This window comes from Gossypium arboreum, chromosome 7 (genome assembly GCF_025698485.1).
Source record: "Gossypium arboreum isolate Shixiya-1 chromosome 7, ASM2569848v2, whole genome shotgun sequence".
Taxonomy (NCBI): domain Eukaryota; kingdom Viridiplantae; phylum Streptophyta; class Magnoliopsida; order Malvales; family Malvaceae; genus Gossypium; species Gossypium arboreum.
Window position 1 is genome coordinate 70,719,374 of NC_069076.1, and position 20,744 is coordinate 70,740,117.

Consider the following 20,744-nt stretch of genomic DNA (forward strand, 5'->3'; position numbering starts at 1 on the left):
AATACACCTTCATCCAACTTAACAAGTAGGTTTAGGTTAGTAAGGAGTATATTTTGAGAGAGCATTTTATTTATTCACATAGGAACTATATTTATTAAGTGTAAAATTTTGTAAGTAAATTAAATTGAGTCAATCAATTTACATCTAAGTTTTTAAGGGAAAATTTTAGAGGGAGAGTTATGAGTATGGGGTAAGGTTGACACTTGGTGAATTAGTTGAACTTAAATAAAAAAATCGTACTCATTAAGCATAGTGGATTAACTCTTTAAAGAAGGCTCTACAAATATAAAAAGTTTTCAAACTGCATAAATAATTTTTGATGTCCATCTCTATTTTATCTAAGATAGTGATTTAATCTACTTGCAACTTAATACACATATCCATCTCTACAAATATAAGTGTGTGCTCCAATAATATTTTGAACTGAAATATATATATCCGTTTAAACATTAGAATGATATTTTATTTTTAAAGACAAATCTCAAAATTATATATGAATTTTAGTTTATTGTGTAATTTTATATATGAACTTTGATTTTGTGCAATTTTATACATAAAATATTGATTTGATCCAATCTTCACAAATTATTAATACAATTGTTGATATAGTATCATTTTATGTTTATACATTGTATACACAAATATATATTTATCCAATATAAAAATAATTTAATGTGTATTTATTTCTTTAAATGTGTATAATTGAGTTTGAATTAAAATTTGATGTATATAATTACAATAAATCAAAGTTGATGTATATTTTTGAGATTTAACCTTTTATTTTTATTATCAAATTTCAAATATTAAAGAATAATTTTAATGCAAATTGATTTAAATTATTCAAATTTATGAAGGCATAGACATATTGTTTGTGGATAAATGTTTTAGAATAATTTTTGTATTTAATATTGAAAGTAGACTTGTTTCTAGGTCGAGCCATCCTGCCCAGTTCGAAGGCCCGTTTTGAAAGTGAGAGGGTTTGGGTAAATATATAGGCTCAAAAAATGGGCTTGGATAAAAAAATAAGGCTCATTTAGAAAACAAGCTAGGCCTCGAGTAAGACTTTTTTGGCCCAAGCCCGGCCTGACCCAAATATGTAAAAAAAAAAAACTGCTATTTTTTTATTGCTTTCTTGTTCTTTTTATTACTTTTTTACTATTTTCTTCTTTTTTTTTCACTATTTTGCTACCATTTAAGAATTATGTTGCTACTATTTTATTATTATTATTTGAATATTGCATAACTCTTATTTTATTGTTAATTTTATTACTATTTTAGAAGCATTTGCTTGTTAAGTTACACATATCTTAGTGTTATTTAAATATAAATATATATTTTAATTTGTTAGATAATATTTATTTTAATATTTTAGTATTTTTATGTATAATTTTTAAAATATATATATAAAATAATATAAAGAATTAATCTGAGTAGGCGAGACTGAATTTTAATATTTTATCCTAATTGAGTTTAAAGAAAATTTTAAATCCATTTTTTTGAGTGGGACTCAGTTGTAAGAAATGGAAGTAAATTTTTGGTTGGGCACCTCTAATAGAAAGTGTAAGATATGAAGTTAAATAATAATGTTTTGGAGACGTGCAAAAGAAGAAAGGTTGTTTATTTTGAAAGAATGCCAAATTAGGGTGCACTGATCCGAATGTGACTCCGGCGTTGCCTCTGCAATATATGTAATATTATTAATAGAAGGAAGACGGATCACATGAGTTTTCATCCATACATTCCTCCACTATCTAATTATCTTCTATACCTCTATTTCATTATACCATCCAATTTTTTTATACTAAATCTCAATCAAATCTATTACACTTAAATTTAATATTTAATATTTAATCATTAGACATAATTTATTCATCTATTTTTATAATGTTATTATTTAAAATATGAGTAAATTAATCCTTATATATTAGATTAAATAATAAATTAATCATTCTATTTAAAATTTTATCTATTTTTATCGTTAAAACTGATCATTGTATATTAAAATAAAGTCCACATGACACGTCACATATAACTGTCTAGTCATTTTATCATCCACATCGATTTTCAACAGTAAAATGAATGAAATTTTTAACGAAAAATATTAATTTGCTCTTTGGTCTAAGTACAATTTATTCAATCTTTGAATAAAATGGGTAAAATACAATCTGATTCCTATTACAGAGACCTTCTTTATATTTTATCTTTAAAAAAATGTTGGAATTTTAACTGAATTAGATAAAAGGATTAGGTATTAGACTAATATATATAAATTAATGACATTAAATTAAGCTAAATTAATATATATATATATATATATATATATACCATTGATAAAAACATAACAAATATTATTTAATATAATGTTATAAAAGATTTAAAGAAAATATTGATACAATAAATTAGAAGGAAAAAGAGTCTGTTTTTCAAGTGCTATAAGCATGAAAGTCAAAAACCATACCTGCTGCCCATTCTATTCCTACCTAAATGGGAGGACCCTCTCACGAACCTCTTTTAAAAATAAAAATAATTCAGATAATGGTATTAGGTGGCAACAAATTTCTTTATTTTATATAATATCCATTTTTAAAATTAATACATTTAAAATTATATGGTTTAAATTAATAATAAAATCTAAAAATTTTAATAATTAAATGTTTCTTTTTTTTAATTTGTTACAGTTTAAGATTTAAAATTTAATTTAAGTGATATATACGTTTTTTAAAGAAAATCATAGAAGAAATTTTAAATATAATATAATTCTAATAAATTCAAATAATAATTAATTAAAATATATTATATACTATATAAATATTGATTTAATTTTAAATCATGAATTTAAATAATTTTATAAAATTATCCCAACAAAAAAATATTAAACCAGTTAAAGTTACTGTCATTGGGAATTTATATGTTATCCCAAAACCAATCTATATAAAAACTTGTTCATTATTTAAATTTTAATTTTAATTCTAAATTTAAATCCTGCTATGGATTTCAATATTAATTTTAATTTTAATAAAAATCCGTAACATAATTTTATTTTTTATTTTTATTTTAAATTATAAGTTTAAAATTATTAATTTTAATATTTAGTTTAAAGTTAAAATTTTCATTTAAAATTTAATTTAAGTAATATGTTTTCTTATTTATCCTTTAAAATATAGTTTAAAATCCCAACAATTTAAAAATTCATAACACAATTTTAATTTTAATATTTTTATTTTAAATTCGAAATTTAAATTTTTAATTTTAGTATTTAGTTTAAATTTAAAAGTTTCTCTATATATTTCAAATAATATGTTTTATTTCTCCTTTAAAAATATAGTTTAAAGTTTAAATTTAAAACATAATATGATATTTATCATAAAGTCTAAAGATAAATAATATTTAAATAAAATAATATTTATCTTAATATTAAAATTATAAATATAAATAAAATTATAATAAAAATATTATTTAATTATAATAAAATAAATATTATTTATCTTAATATTTAAAATTTTTATCCTTTCATAAAAAATCCATAACACAATTTTAATTTTAACATTTTTAATTTAAATTTATTAATTTTAATAATTTAGTTTAAAGTTAAAATTTTCATAAAAATAATTTAAATAATATATTTTATTTATCTTAAAATATAGTTTAAAGTTTGAAATTCAAAAATAAAACATATATTATATTTATTTAATATTCATACTGCCTCTGTGTGTTCATATATCATATTTACTATATTGTGTCTTTAATATAAAATAAATTTAATAATAGTCAAGTTATATTTTCTTTAAAATTTATTTTTAAATTTTTAAAAAATTGTTATGTAATTTAACCTATCTTATGTAAATATTTTATTTATACCTACAACACTATCCATATTACAAACAAAAATTAGTGGATTTTTTGAAAATTTTCATAAGTCAAATCTATGCTTTTATATTATTTAAAATATTATTTCGCACCATAATAAATTATTTAAAACTTTGTTTTCAAAATTTAAAAGTCGATTTCTGAAATTAAAGATTTTAAAATTCTTTTAAACTTTATTATAATTGTTTTATTTTTCAACATTTCTTTCCTGTATAAATTATATTCATAATATTATAAATATATTATCTTTTTTAATTCTGTTTATATCTTTTAAATAATATTTTATCAATAGTTTTAATCAATATATCTCTATTTAAATAATAATGATTTTATAAACCGCATGAGTAACACGGGATAGAAAATTAATTTATATATAAATTATATACATCATCAATGAAAAAATATTAATTTTTAATGCTCCTCTAACTTCATAAGAAAAGTCATTTTAATTTTTATTTAATTTTTCACTTTTTTTAATCTCATGCAAAACTCTATATTTCTATTCTATTTTTTCTCTATTTAAATTATATATACATACGTAATAGAGGAAGATCAAATTCGTTTTATTTGTCTCTCCAAATTCAAATTTCATTTCACAAAAAGAAAAATTTACTTTTTATCTTGTTGCTATAGGTTTACTCATTAGTAATATCGGATAATGATAATAATAATCATACACATAATTTGTTTTTCGACAATTCTTTTTTTTTTTTGTCACAAAGTCAAAGCTCATTATGGGCTTTGATTCTGATAAACTAACTACCTTTTCAGTATAAATAAATAAATTTCACTTAAGACTCTACTTGATTGAATTTTGATTCAAAGAAAAAAAAAATCGTAGAGCTAAACTAACTCACTTAGAACAACTTAAAGGATTAGTGTTGTTTGTCAAACCACCCAATAAATGAAGGGCAAAGTTAACATCTATTAATTTTGCTGACATGACATACCCGTGGACTGCCATATTTAAAATTAATTAATTTTTGAAATATATAAAATTCAAAAAAAATATAAAAAGTATAAAAATAATAAAAACAATTTTCTTTTAAAAAATTAATTTATTGCTAATGTGACGTACATATGGACTTTCACGTAGATGCCATGTTAGTAAAGTTAACAGACGTTAACTTTTACATCCATTTTGGAATGATCTGACAAATAATACAAGTTTAATGGATAAAAAGTGTGAAAATTTAAATGAAATGGTAAAATGACTTGTTTTGTAAAGTTGAAGAGTCAAATAAATTATTATGCCTTTTTATATAAAATAATATGCTAGATATTTATATGACATAAGAATTTTTTTAATATGGTAACTATAGTGAACTTTTAAAATGAGAACCAAAATTGTCTTAACTATTAAATAAAAATAAATGGTTTTAAGACTTAGATTTTATATTTATCTTACCTCATTAAAATAAAACAAGTAACACTCAATCTTTCCTGTTTTTTTCACTATGTAATTGAAGTCTTAGTGTGAAAAAAATTACCTAATATACAAATTGATTAATCTTAATAACCCTAACTTTTCATTCCATTTTTTCTCAAAAAAGTAAAAATTATCCAAAAAATTTTCACCTTGCTACTTTAATTATAGAGTGAAAAGAAATAAAAAAGAGAAAGATTAGATGTTATTGGTTTTATTTTAATAAAGAAAGATAAATACAAAACCTACGACTCAGAACCATTTATTTTAATTTAATAGATCAGATAATTTTGACTCTCATTTTAAAAGTTGTCTTTGCCACCATTTTAACTATACAAATACTAACTAATTTGGTTAGCTATCACCCGTCTTTTTCTCCTATCCATTAATCCTATATTTCTTTTTTCTTCTCATTCACTTTAGGTGCCTTCTCTCTTTTCAATTTGCGAATATATTTTGTGAGTATTTTTGTTGTCTTCACAAGTTGTGATGGACAGATGGCGATGCCTATCATCTCTGAAACACCACCGACTACCAGCAGTTTCTTTCAGGAAGTGGGTGGCTCTTCATTGGCTTCTTAATCTGTTTATGTTTTGAGAGTATTTCAGAATAATGAATAATCTGATGAGTTGGTTTGGACTCGTGTTGCCTTAAGATTTATATGTTTTTTGTTTGTTTTCCATTGTTTAATACGTCTTCCCTTTGTGGGTATATTGTTTAATACGTCTTCCCTTTGTGGGTATTTTTGTTTATTTTTGTATACTCTTGTAGTACGCTTTTTAGTCTTGCTTCTTCAAGTGATTTTAGGGTTAGTTTTGCCATTGTCCTCTCTTGATTGGTAGATACTCGGTTCTTTTACTGATTTATGCCCGTTGCTTTAGACTATTTGGGGTTGATTTTCATATTATATTAAGTGCTTGCAATCACTCTAGATATGTTGTGATAGAGCCAATTATCAACGTGCCATAAGATTCTATTGATGTTGAGGCTAAAGTTTTTGTTGTATTGATGGAGCTTATCTTTTACTACCTACAACTAGTATTTATTATTTTTCCCCTCACAATTGTATGGTCTCATTCATTGAATAAATTAATGAATTTTCCTTTTAAAAAAAAGTCAGAAAATATAAATGTAGTTTAGTTGGTAGTGTGTATTTTTTAAGGTTGAGGTTAGATTAAGTAACAGATTTTGTTTTTATTCACATTCGCTTTGACTTCATAAGCTATAAAATTTTTAATATTTACTTCAAATATGAATTAAAAAATAATTAAATATCTTAAAATATCAGAATTTATATATATAAAAAATACTATCCCTAATCTCACCACATGCATGATAAAAGATTTAGGCATCAATTTAGATGCCAAACCACCATCTCATAGTGAAAGATGAATGAATGGTATTAGTGTAGGACCATATCCATTGTTTTTTTTTTTAAATCAACTTCACTTAATTTATTTTAAATCTTATTTATTTATTATTAGTATTATTTTAAAGGTTAATGTAATGTTTATTTTCTAAAATTACATTCAGTTTTTATTTTGGTATTTAAAGAATTTGCGAAATTTGCTTGAAAGTGAGAATTGGTTTTGAATTTTTTATATTTTATGTATTTTAAAAAGAAAATTATATTTTAAATTTTGTAAACTTTTGAAGCTTTCCATTTTTTCTGATTTTCTAAATTTTTTAGATTTTTGAAGTTTTATTTGTATTTTATTTATTTTGAAAAATAAAATATATTTTTAATTTCTTTAAAATTTTGAGGTTTTATTAATTTGTTTGACTTTTTTTGTATTTTATGTATTTTAAAATAAATATTTTAAATTTTGTGAACTTTATATATTTTTATGTTTTTATTTATTTTTCTTTTTTTCTGAATTTTTTAAATTTATTCAAAAGAAAGTACAAATAAGGTGATGCAGCGTGAGAGTGATTATGCCATTCTTTTTTAATGCCGTTAACTGTTAGGAAAATTTGATAACAGATTGAAAACTTTAAGCATCAAAGTGATAAAAAAATTCTTTAAATATCAAAGTGATAATTAGGTACAACTTTAAGGGCAAATAGTACATTAACCCTTGTTTTAATATTTATGGATATTCAAATTCGCTACAAATTTATTAAATTATTTTTAAAAATCAATTAATAAAACAATATGTAATCGGATTTTAAGATCAAATTACCCTTTTATTAAAATTAAGTTCAAATTATCTTTTAAATATAGATTTGGATATAAATATAATGTAAATCAAAATTAACCTAAAAGATTTAAATAATTGATATCTAACATGGATAATATATTTAAGGTTAAAATATGTCAGTAAGCTATACAAATAGTCATCCAACAATGTTTATCTTCTTGTTTTGGTCACCTATCTTTAAAGATTTTCAAAATAGGTAATATTGTTAGGATTCATTCTTGTTTTAGTCAACTGTAGTTAAATTGATAACGAAAATAATGATATGTTCTTTTTTCTAACTGGTATAATAACACATTTAATCCTCAATACTTACTTATTTTATTAATTTGATCTTAATTCTAAATAAATCAATAAATTTAATCTTTTGCATTTAAAAATTCTATCAAATTAATCTTTAAACTTCTTTAAAAATGAAAAAAGAAAGAAGGAAGAATAAATTTACTTTTTCAGGTTTTCAAAATTTAAAATTTAAAATTTAGGTTCAACTGTTAATAATGTAAATTATTTTGTTAATTTCAGGTTCTTTACAACATCATTACTACTAAATGAATTTTTTTTAATTTCAAAATATCACATAAATAAACCTAACCCCCAAAAATAAGAGCATTAAAATTGAACCTAAATTTTGAAATTTAAAAAAATAAAGAAATTAAATTCCCAAAATAAAATTACAATAACTAATTTTCAAAATTTTAAAGAGTAGAACATATTTTAACTTAAATTTAATATGGAATTTATAAAATAAATGGAATGCTTATTAGAAAATGAGTATAATTAATAATTATATAAAAATTGAATTTAAAAGTAGAAAAAGGGTTTGTCTGATAGCGAGAATAAGAAAAGGTGAGAACATGGGATTGGGAGGTAGCTACTAAGCTACCTTCTTCACTCTACACCTCCCTTAAGTGTCCACTGCCCCACACCCGCTCCTTTCCCTTATTATTATTATTTTTATAAATTTTAAATTTAACACATTAAATATTTAATTAATGAAAAGTGCCAATTTTATTAAATTATCATTGTTTAAATTTTTTTTCTAATTAGTTCATTACTAATAGCAAAGGTTTTGCAAAATAATTATTATCTTTCAATATTTCTTTTAATAATTTAATTATAGATTTTGATTATATTTTTTTACACAATCATAAAACTACTCATAATCCTTCCTTAACTCATAAATGAGAAGATAACATACTTCAATGCACTCAAATCCACATCTTCCAATCAAGTTAAGACTTCATACTTACTACAATTATAAATATGAAGTTATAAATTCTTTATTAAACGGTGGAGATGGGGATCTATTGTATATATCTATACTATTATTTATTTAAGTCCGAGTTAGTTTCACAAGTCAAGATCTTTCCATAATTAAAATAAGTTGAATTATTTTAGGGTACTTTAGTCTTTTTATTTTAACAAAAATTAATAAAAATATGCGTACGGTGAGATTTGAACTCAAACCAATTGAATTAATAAAACTTTAAAGCTATCATTCAACCAAAACTTTGTTTTAATGTTTTTCATACATTTTTATTTTAATATGAACAATTTATTACATTTATTAGTTGCATATCTATACTATTTTATTAAGTATTTTATTGAGTTGATATTACTCTCAACTGGGTCACCAACTCAGTTAGGAAATTACGAAAATGCTCTTCCATAATTAAAATAAATTATACTATTTGAGGGTATTTTAGTCTTTTCATTTTAACAAAAAAAATTAAAATATGCATATGATGAGATTTAAACCCACCCCAATTGAAGTAGTAAAACCTTACCAAAGCTTCGTTTGATGTATTTTATACTTTTTTTAAATTTTAACATGCACAAGTTATTATCTTCATTAGTAGTATATCTATATATTATTTGAGGGTATTTTAATCTTTTCATTTAATATATATTTTATTTTAATATCATACATATTTCATTATTTATTGTATTATTTTAAGTATACATTCGTATTCTAAATCCCTAGTTTCCACAGTATATATGTATGATAAGATTTCTAATATTAATAATATTGTTAATTGAATTGATGTTACAAATTAACTCAATACCAACTCAAAATTGATGACAATATCATGATAAACAATTATAATCATTTAATATATTTATGCGTTTATTCATAATTTTGCACATATTTCATAATTATGAACCATCATAATTGGAATAATTCTTGCAAGTTACAATATAAAAATAAAACAGCAGGCGGGCTCTCTCTCTATATATGCCTATGCTTGTCTTAGTTTTGAGTCTCTTGTCTCTGACCTCATTTTTCTTCTTATTATTGGAAGCTTAATTTCTTCGTCAATGGCCGCAACTAGATTCCTCTCTCACATTACGATTTTTAATTCCAAAAACTCCAACCTTTATTCCATCACCATCCTCGCCATTCTTTGCACCATTTTCTACCTCATTGGAATATGGCAACACTCTTTAGGCCCTATCCCCATCCCCAACTCCTCCTCATCGGTCTCCGGCTTCCTCTCCTCCGCCCCTTGCTATTCCCTCCACACCACCCAACTCGACTTCATGCCCCACCACCTCCCCCACGATCCAACTCCCGCCACCACGCGTGTACCTCACTTCCCTCCTTGTAACATCTCCTTCTCCGAGTACACCCCATGCGAGGACGCTCGGAGGTCACTGAAATTCGACAGGGACATGCTCATATACAGACAGCGCCACTGTCCCGAAAGGAACGAGTTGTTAAAGTGTCGGATACCAGCTCCGTACGGTTACAAGGTTCCTTTTAGGTGGCCTGAGAGTAGAGAGTTTGCATGGTTTGCTAACGTTCCGCATAAAGAGCTGACTGTCGAAAAAAAGGCTCAGAATTGGGTTAAGGTAGAAGGGGAGAAATTTAGATTTCCCGGTGGCGGCACCATGTTCCCACGCGGAGCTGATGCTTATATTGACGATATCGATAAATTGATAAATCTCAAAGATGGTTCCATAAGAACAGCCATTGATACCGGCTGCGGGGTACGTTCTAAAATTTTCACGTTTATATTTAATAAATTTTCATAAAATCAAACCATGGGTTGCCGATTTTGACGTTGTTTGAGGAGATGAAAAAGTAGAGGGATTCATTGGCAAATTATTAATTTCATCGTTTCCTTTTGTTTTACTTCAAGTACATAGAAAATTAGAATTAATTGGTTTTTCTTTATTTTCTTCCCCTTTTGATCCGTTCCTCATAGCATTTATTTCATAGGGTTGAATTAATCTGAGTCATTTTCAGCTACTATATTAATTTATTGAATAATATTCATATTAGACTGTGATCACATCTATAGTGGATTTAAAATTAAAAAAAATTACTATAATTATGAAGATATCTTTGATCAGGATGATACTGCCAGGTAGGAATTGCAGAATTTTAGCACAAAAGAAGGATTTAGAGGACTATGGGTGTAATGGGAAATTAAAGATTGCCAGAAATGAGGAGAATATTGCATGCATGTTGTGTTTAAAACCAAAGTCAAACTTAGATGGTTATTTAGGCAACTTTTATAGTTGGAAAGAAGTCTTCATTTTCAAGTAAAGTGGTTCACCAACAACAAATAATTTGTTGGATCATGCACTACCATTTATCACTCTAAATTTGCTCCAACTTCTAACCCCACGGTGAAAGGTTTGGTTTGCCCTGAAATATATATAGATTCGAGTTCAGATTAGAATTGATAGGTCTATAATAAACAATTTTGCAACTCAACCATATCATTAACTTTAAACTTTGTTCTAAAGAATTAACAATTTAATTAACGGAACCAGGTAGCGAGTTGGGGGGCATACTTATTATCAAGGAACATTATAGCAATGTCATTTGCACCAAGAGACACCCATGAAGCTCAAGTGCAATTCGCTCTGGAACGTGGCGTCCCTGCCTTGATCGGAGTCCTTGCTTCCATTAGGCTTCCTTATCCTTCAAGAGCTTTCGACATGGCCCATTGCTCTCGTTGCCTCATCCCTTGGGACAACTATGGTAACCTTCCCCATTTGGTCCCTTCAACAACATTAATTACTGCTATGCTTATTGCTTCACTTTCCATTTACTCCATTCCTAACTGCTTTTTATTGTTTACTAACTTCGATTTTATGACAGATGGGATATATTTAATTGAAGTAGATAGGATCCTACGCCCTGGTGGGTATTGGATTCTATCAGGGCCACCAATCAACTGGGAAAATCATTGGAAAGGTTGGAATAGAACGGCTGATGATTTGAAAGCAGAACAGTCTCGAATCGAGACTGTGGCTAAATCCCTCTGCTGGAAAAAAATTGTACAAAAGGGTGATATTGCCATTTGGCAAAAACCCACCAATCATATCCATTGCAAAGCAACCAGGAAGGTTTTCAAGCAGCCAAGGTTTTGCCAAACTCAGAACCCTGACATGGCCTGGTGAGTATTTTTTTTTTTGTCTCTTTTTAATTCAATTTTAGTGGTTTTAACAATCAGAGTCAGTGTCAATAAAAAGTGTCCAAAAATTTGTTTAGTAAATACAAGGAGACTGACTGAGTGACTTGTGAATGGAGAAAAGGATTATTTTCAACATCCAAAAAGCAAATTCTTACTTCTTACTTACCACTTTGGCAGTTATACCAAAACCAATTGATTGGGAAAGGCATGTCCAAGTGCTATCATTTTGTCATTCTTAGTCTCAACACCTTTTTCATATTTAAAAACTGCTTTTACTTGGAATAAGAAAAAGAACTATTGATGTCGCGATTCCAACCAAATCTATTAAATGCCTAATGTTGAAACGGTTACATGCATACATAAAACAACCGAGTTTATCTTTCTTTTTCACTCTCAACTAAAAAGTTATTCAATTTGTGGAGCAGGTACACAAAATTGGAGAAATGTTTAACCCCATTGCCTCAAGTATCTGAAATAAAGGAAATTGCAGGTGGGCAATTACCAAAATGGCCACAGAGGCTGAATGCAATCCCTCCAAGGATCAGCAGTGGAAGTTTAACAGGAGTTACAGGAAACAACTTTGTAGAGAACACAGAGCTATGGAAGGAGAGAGTAGCATATTATAAGAAAATAGACTATCAGCTAGCACAGACAGGGCGATACCGCAACTTGTTGGATATGAATGCATATTTGGGAGGCTTTGCAGCAGCTCTTGTCGATGACCCCGTCTGGGTCATGAACGCTGTACCCGTTGAGGCTGACCAGCTCAACACTCTTGGAGTTATCTATGAACGTGGATTAATTGGAACTTACCAAAATTGGTATTTTCCTTTTTTCTCTACCCTCAATCAAGGTTTTCAGAACCAATCGTACCATTCATTTGTCAGTCCAACCGATTCAATTAAATAAATCTTTAAAAAAACATAAAAAAATGGTTGAACAAACTTTTTTGTTTGATTCAAACGGTCCATATCAATTACCAAATTAACCAGTCTAATGACTCTCTTCAAATCAATTCCCAATCCAACTAGCCAGTCCGGTCAGTTCGATTATGTTTTTGGTGGTGGGTAATAGTTTAATGACTCATTGGTGTTTCTTGATAGGTGTGAGGCAATGTCTACTTATCCTAGAACCTACGATTTTATTCATGCAGACACCATTTTCAGTCTCTACAAAGACAGGTAACAAAGAAACAATTAAACAAACATTAGTTATGTATTATCGATACGAGAACTAATAGTTGGACAATGCAGTTGTGACACGGAGGATATTCTTCTAGAAATGGATAGGGTTTTACGACCAGAAGGCGGTGTAATCATTAGAGACGATGTGGACGTGTTGTTGAAAATCAAGAAAATCATAGACGTTATGCAATGGGAGGGAAGAATTGCAGACCATGAAAAGGGACCCCATGAAAGAGAGAAGATTCTTTTTGCAGTTAAGCAATATTGGACTGCACCACCATTGGCACCCAAACATGACCAATAAGGAATTAATAAAGCTTCATAGCTGCCATAAAAAGTTTGTTCTGCTTTCTTGTTTCCTTCTTCTATTTTTTTTCTTAATTATTTAATTTTCATTTTTTTTATGCCTTAATTCTTTTCCCAGTAATGTGATGGTTGCATAGAAATGTATCATGGCTACCTAAATCATTTTCTTGATTTCTCTTCATTTTTATGATCTCAGCACATTCAAAGACTAAGGTCTAATATCATTTGTAAAAACTCAAACCTAAAAGGAAATAAAGTCAGCAGGGGTTATGGTACCTGGCCAAAAACTACAAAAGCTCATGAAAATAAGGCAAAACAGTCGATGCTATATGAATTCCAGAAACAATGCTTCCTGTTTGCCTGTCAGACCAAGTTGGTTGAAACTTAAAGAGCAGTCAGCGGCATCAAAAGCACGGCGAGGATATGGCCTTACCTGTTAATTAATGGAAGCGAGTAACAAATGACAATATTTAATTAGTAGCTCATATTACATTGTTAATACCATTGAGAGAACAGGAAAAATAAATCTATGATACCAGTTAGAGGAATTGAAAAACTGAAACCTCAATAACCACATAAAGAGATTAAACACAAAGACTAGGTAGCACTCACCACTCTGTAAGTCTCTGGCTTCACCACTTCCCCAACATCTATGAAGTCAAAAAGAAGCTACAATGGGAGGAAACAAAAATCAGAATAGGAAATAAACGAATCTATAGTCTTAAATTTCAGAAAAAATTTTACCTGGAGCTTGTCTGACTTGCGAAAGCGACGTCCATGGCGGGTGCCATCTGGCATCCTAACAAGTATAGTTATTGCATTGTCATCATCTATTGCTGGCTCTGGTGGGAGTGAAGTACTTTTTGCTGACATTACCTTGTTGACTTCCTGCCCTCAGCGAAATAAACTAGTGATTAGACTATGTAATTCACAATCCAAATTGGAATTGAACCTGTAACTAGGATGATCCTTTTAAATTCAGATAGAAAGCGGGTTATTCATGTTTAGAATGGCATTTCGTACTGTTTATTCAAACACAAGCCTATTAGATTTCTTAAAGATAGACATAGCAGTATTTCATAATGACGTTAGATTGCATAGTTGCAAAGTAACTCAGAAAAACTGATAAAATAAACGCAAAACTGCTCAATAACTTTTAAAACTTAAGTAGATCCAAAATCAATTTGGCTTCAGGGACAATCTCACTGATGGCAGATCAGCGGAAGAATTCGATATACCCATTTATTTTGTGGCAAAGAAATATTAATTTCAGTTTTAGCTTATGAATGGAAGAAACATATACATGATCTAAGATATTTAAATGAATTTTTGAATATAGTTTTTACAGTGACTGGAAAATACTTCTTACAGGCATCATCACAAGTTTCCTAATCATATAACAAATAGTACGTAAGAACAAATGGACAAATCAAGAATATTAAATGCATCTTTTATCCTACATAGGTAAAATATATATCACCTCTCCTTCATGTTTCCTTCTGAGAGATTCTTCTTTCAAACTATGACTTTCAGCTTTCTTAAGAGCATTCATCTCCTTTTCTTTGTCAGCTAATAGAGATATCAGATACTCCTCATCCTAACAAGTGAAATTTGTCCAATTCATCAGTAAATATAATCAGTAGACGATATTACGTGTCATTCTAGGAGTCATCTAAACCTGCTGTTGCCGCAGTAAACATTGGTCCATTATAGAGGATGGTTGTGGACCAGATACAGCCTCTAGACCAGGATTAATGCTTCTACCTGGACCACCTTGCTCATGAGAAAGGATATACGAACTGCCTTCAGGAATCTGGCTAAAAAGTTGGGTCTCCAGCATAATTGCTTCATCAAGCTCTTTCTGTGAAATATCAACCCACTTTTCCCAGAAAAGAAGAAATCAGTATAATCAGTAAAACATTAACAAGGTCCTTAGCTCGAGAAGCAGAAATTTTGTGATATTAGAAGGTTAATACCTCATTAGAATTCAAGGAATCTTTACTCAGAAGATGATTTTGAGTATCATGGACAGATTCATGAGTCACTGGTAGTTGTCTAAGTGAAGAGTTTCCTATCTTGGATTCAACACACTTCTTATTAACAAGGAAAAGGTGGTTCCATGAGAAACAAGAAGCATGTAACACTTTTAGCTAGACCATTTGAAACTTCCCTTATCTTACTGTTCCAGAGAGTTAGGATATTCACTTTAGAGTTTAGACCTAATCAGCTAAAAGAAAGATAAATTCTAATATATAGAGCTAAATAAACTAAAGTAAACAGAAGGTTAACCTTTACATTTCTGGTGCTCTGAACACCTTTAACCGCCACAAAAGCAAACAAAACATTTGATCACAGTCACAGAATATACAATGGATTTGTTTCTAAAGCACACAACAAAAATATAAGTCAGAAAGATAAATTCCCAAAACAGATAAAGCTACTAAACTGAAGATCAAGCTTAACATTTCTAGTTCTCTGAACTCCTCGTACCAACACAAAAGCAAACAAAACATTTTATCAGTGTCACAGAATATGCAATGGATTTGTTCTAAGGCACACAACAAAATAATAACTCTAATGATTAACTGCCAAATTAGATAACATGAGACCTCATTGTTTCAGAAAAGCTACTATTAAGTGTTGATATCAGTTTCAGTAAATGCATTCTACTGCATTCTCAATAACTGCAGGTCACTGCATTTATGAGAGAATGCACCTGTTCGCAGAAATTTTATCTGTAACAAACTAAAGCAGAGTAGAATACACACCTTCGAGCTGTTATTAGTCGTTTCCATAGTTTTATCATTTGAATCATAAGTTCCCATTTGTTCGTAATGATCCTTCGGCATACGCATTGCTTTCTCTTCATCTGCTGTCTGAACTTACTTGATGTTAGAGAGAAGCCAGGACCAAAAGTGAAAAAGACACAAGGAAATTCAAATCATGAAACCAGGAAAAAGAAGTGAAAACCTTCAAAGACAATGAAATTGCACGAGCAAGCTCTTCATCTTCTTGCTGTTGTTGAAGCCCAACACTAGATGAACCCTGCATCATAAAAATAAGAATTAAGAATCTAAAAAAGCCTAGGAAGAACCACATTGTTCGACAGTATGAGTGTTTACATAGAAAGAACCACGTTGCTCATTCATATATGTCTGTTCAAAATCCCGCTTAGAAGCCTCAATTGCAGCTTGCATCATTTCAGATTCTATATCATTGGGATGTTGATGATCATCTCTTGAGAAATTGTTGTAAGTCCCCTCTCCATAGTATGATGGTGTTCCTGGTGAATCCGTGATGACAGGTCTGACTCCTGAATTCAGAGGATGCTCATTTCGACCGTTAAACCCTACAGGGACCCCGGTCACCTCTCCCATATGAGGAGATGTTGTATAATGATTGAAATTAGGAGTGCCGATCTGGTTTAACAAATTTCTCCTGTAATTGGGGTCAAGCAATAATGAAGGCCTAAATCTTCTAACAGCAGAGATGAGTGGAACAATTCCACCTGTTCCAAGTCCACTTTGATTGTTCGTATCAACAAAATTATTCTGAGAAGAAGCAGAAGATACCGGGTTCGTGCTGAACATGAAAAGCAAGACCAAACACAAAAAAGAAAACGTAAATTAATTCATTTATAAATTAATTACAAATGAAAATATAATTAAGGGATAGAGCCAAACATGCTTCTTTCCAGTTCAAGAAAATGTGCGCTGACAGCCGCATTTAAGTTGCCACCATACTCCTATTTACCAATCAAAGCATTAAATGAGTATAATCTTTAGCATATGTACATTAACAACAAATCAATGTAGAACTATCAGTACGCAGAATCACAATAATTATGAATCTAAATCTATAACACTGAAACTACAAGACATGATCACTTTCAAATTAACCAGATATCCAAGAAAACAATTAAAAACATTGTATTCCACAATATGCATTATATTCCACAAAGAAACTGGTTGGCTATCAAGAAAGCTAAGTTTTAAGGTATAAAAACCCTAGAAAACAAATCTGTAAAATTAGTAAGTAAAAAGAAAAGGTGAAAAGAGGAAAACAAATGAATGTACCTCTAATTTCCGTAAAGCAACCGACTCCGATTCTCCAGTTATGCTCTTGAAACTCTCGATTGCATGTCGAGTTGGCGTCGTCATTGCTATCGATTTTCAGTTTCTTTTTCAAATAAAATGAGCAACAGCAACACAGAATAGAAAGAAACGAAAAAAGAAAACGAGAGAAAAAAGAGAGGGAAAAAAGGTAATAAATAATAATAAAAGAAAAGAAAAAAGAAAACATCAAATTGTGTTACTAGTCCCTTTACTATGAACAAGTTGTTTATTTAATCCTTATACTAATTTTGTTAATAAGCTTGCACTATGCATAAATTTTGTATTTAGTCCTCATTCTATAATTTGATGATTTTTAGAATTTATAATTTTGAATTTTAAAATTTCAATCCCATGTAAAAAAATAACCCATTAAATACATTATGTGGAAATAGCTTAACTAATATGAACTTATACGCGTAATAATATATTTGTTGTGGTCAAGCGCAAAATTCAAAATTTGCAAATTAGAGTGACTAAAAATAACTAAATTAGAGGATATAAGGACTAAATTCACAATTTATGTATAACAAAGAGACTAATAACAAAATTGACCGCAAAGAAAAAGGCTATTTGGAGTAATTAGTTTGTACGTTTATACTTTATTGGGTGGTGTGGTTTGCAATTACGTATATCGGCGCTTATATTCAACTCTCGACAAAGCTTGTGCTCCCATCCCACGTGGCTATAAGTGGTAACTTCAATTGAAATGTGTTAGTGAGGAAGAGCTGTTATCACGCCTTTTCACGATCTTGTACGTTTAGCAAAATAGATAAAAGATTTAACGCAACCTACACCGGAGATTAGGGGCTATTTTTCCTTCTAGGTCATCTAATTATGAATTTTCTAAACTTATCATTCAACTATGGATTTGTTTCTTTTTTGTCACCTAACTATAAATTCTTTTTAATTTGGCCACTCAACTAACCGAGATTGTTTTTTCTAGTCATTTCGTTAATTGCACTAACGTGAGGGTGATGTGATAGTTGAAAAACATATAATAACAAATCTAGCCCTCAACTTTTACATATCATATTAATTTAGTTATAATTTTAAGAAACTAACTCTCAAAATTTTCAAATGGTTTCAATTTGATCCTATCTCTAAAAAACTAAAAGATATATATAAATATACATAAGTATTTTCAAAACATATATAATAAATTTAAATTCTTTATTAATATGAAATAAAAATAATTATATTAATCCTAAATAAAAATTTAAAAAAAAAACCTTCCCCCTCCCTTCCCCTCCCCCCTCATCTCCTCCATCGTCCCACCCCACCCCGTCTCTCTCCCTGATACATGCACGGATGGGGTGAAATTTATTAAATTCCATTCACCGAATGTGACAATTTTCAAGCTTGAGAAATCAGTTGACTTGCGACGAGTTTTTGGATGGGATCGAGGCATTTTGGGGTTGAGATATCTACATATCTTTTGAAGATCTATCTCTTAAATTCGAAATACACTTTGAATCACATTATTACAAGTTTGGGAGCTCAAGTTATGATCGTTTTAGTGAAGGCTGCGTGAGTAGAATTTTTGGATGGGAATATTACGGAAATTACAAGTTTCGGGCTTTTAATTCGAGTTTAAACATATTGGATTCGATTTTTAGGGTTAATTTTTGTTATATATGAGTTCAATATTGTATTTATTAGGTTTTATTATTTATTTATTCTGAAATTTATCTTTTTAAATATTTGAAGTTAGTTAGGAGTTTTATGTTTCATAGTCAACAAGAAAGTTTAGTTTAAAACTACTTCTTGTTTAGATTAATTAAAGTTTCAATATATTTTTATTTGGATGTACTTAGCTAGCCCATATAAAGCCTTCTTTACTGTTCATTAGAGACAATTATTTTTGTAATGACTCGGTTTCCAGTAGTGTCAAAAAATACGATTTTGGGACCCTGTTTCAGTAAATCAAGTTTCTAATTATTAAATAAAAATATTTACGGAGTTATTATGATGATGAATTAAATTTTGGATAAGTATTTTAGCTAAATTGGTGATTAATTAGGGCTCGGGGACTAAATTGTAAAGTCTAATCGCTATAATTTTTAATTAAAAATAAATTGAAGACTTAAATTACAATTAACTAAAGGTCTAAAATAACAATTAGACCATATTAATATATATAATAGTGGATGGTTGATCAAGGTTTTAAGTTTAATTAATTTAAGGTTTAAATTAATTAAACTATGATTTATTAAATTAATAATATATATGTATAATATAAAGAAAGTGGATGATAAAGGAACATTTCTTCATCATCTTCTTTATCTACCCGAAGCAAAAGAGAAAAAAACCTAATGAGAGCTTAATCTTTCGTTCAACAATTGGTTAGTGTAATTTAGTCTTTTTCTTGTAATTTTTATGTTTTTGAGGTCATAGGAGCTTTATTTAGCTAGCTCATGTACCAATTTATAAAATTAGATAAATTTTTAGGAACTTTCCATTGTTGATGATACATGGATGGGTAGGGTGAAATTTATTAAATTCCATTCACTGAAGCTGCCAATTTTTAAGTTTGGGAAATCATCAGACTTGCGATGACTTTTTGTATGGGATACATGTATTGCTTGGTTAAGATGTCTCATGGCATTTGAAGATATATCTCTTAGATTCGAAACGCACTTTGAATCACTCGATTTTGAGTTCAGGAGCTCAAGTTATAACCAATTTATTGAAGATTGCGCAAGCAAAATTTCTAAATGGGATTATGACGAGAATTACAAGTTTCGTGCTTTTAACTCGAGTTTAAATCATATTGGGTTTGAGTTTGGGATTAATTTTATTATATATGAGCCCAATATTATATTTAACAGCTTTTATTATTTTATTATTTTATTATTTTGAATTTTAATAATTATTAAGTAGTTTAATTTATTTAGGAGTTTTATGTTAATAAGAAAGTTTAGTTTAAAACTACTTCTTGTTTAAATCAATTAGAGTTCTAGTATACTTAAGAGTTTTATTTAGATTTATTTAGCTAGCTCTTATATATGCTTTTGCATTGTACACAAATCAGACAATTGTTTTTCATTGATAAAGTTTTCAATTCTGGGAGTTTGATTTTTGTACAAGGTTTCTTTCTTGTGATTTTTAGAAGTTGTTTTCTTTTCGATTTTCTTCAAGTAGTCATGGGAATTTATTCTTCACCCTTTAATTTGCCAAGGATTATTTCTTGGATGGTTGATTAGAGTCATTAATTGAAT

General features: G+C 28.4%; 2 protein-coding genes across 3 annotated transcripts; one reads left to right on the forward strand and one right to left on the reverse strand.

Annotated features, from left to right (window-relative positions):
• Positions 1–9,725: 9,725 nt before the first annotated feature.
• LOC108458723 (probable methyltransferase PMT15) lies at positions 9,726–13,570 on the forward strand. Its single transcript, XM_017758126.2, has 6 exons — positions 9,726–10,482; positions 11,275–11,485; positions 11,606–11,903; positions 12,347–12,742; positions 13,025–13,102; positions 13,175–13,570. Exons 1-6 carry the CDS (start codon positions 9,811–9,813, stop codon positions 13,407–13,409), a joined length of 1,890 nt encoding a protein of 629 aa, XP_017613615.1. The 5' UTR covers positions 9,726–9,810; the 3' UTR covers positions 13,410–13,570.
• Positions 13,563–17,679, reverse strand: LOC108458734 (plant UBX domain-containing protein 9). Of its 2 annotated transcripts, XM_017758140.2 has the most exons (11): positions 17,488–17,679; positions 17,095–17,156; positions 16,534–16,993; positions 16,382–16,456; positions 16,180–16,287; positions 15,388–15,486; positions 15,090–15,290; positions 14,892–15,008; positions 14,156–14,299; positions 14,024–14,080; positions 13,563–13,844 (listed from the first exon to the last, which is right to left on the reverse strand). In XM_017758140.2, exons 1-11 carry the CDS (start codon positions 17,569–17,571, stop codon positions 13,737–13,739), a joined length of 1,515 nt encoding a protein of 504 aa, XP_017613629.1. In that variant the 5' UTR covers positions 17,572–17,679; the 3' UTR covers positions 13,563–13,736. The 2 variants fall into 2 exon arrangements, with proteins under 2 accessions (XP_017613629.1, XP_017613637.1); XM_017758148.2 differs by lacking the exon at positions 15,388–15,486.
• Positions 17,680–20,744: the final 3,065 nt, after the last annotated feature.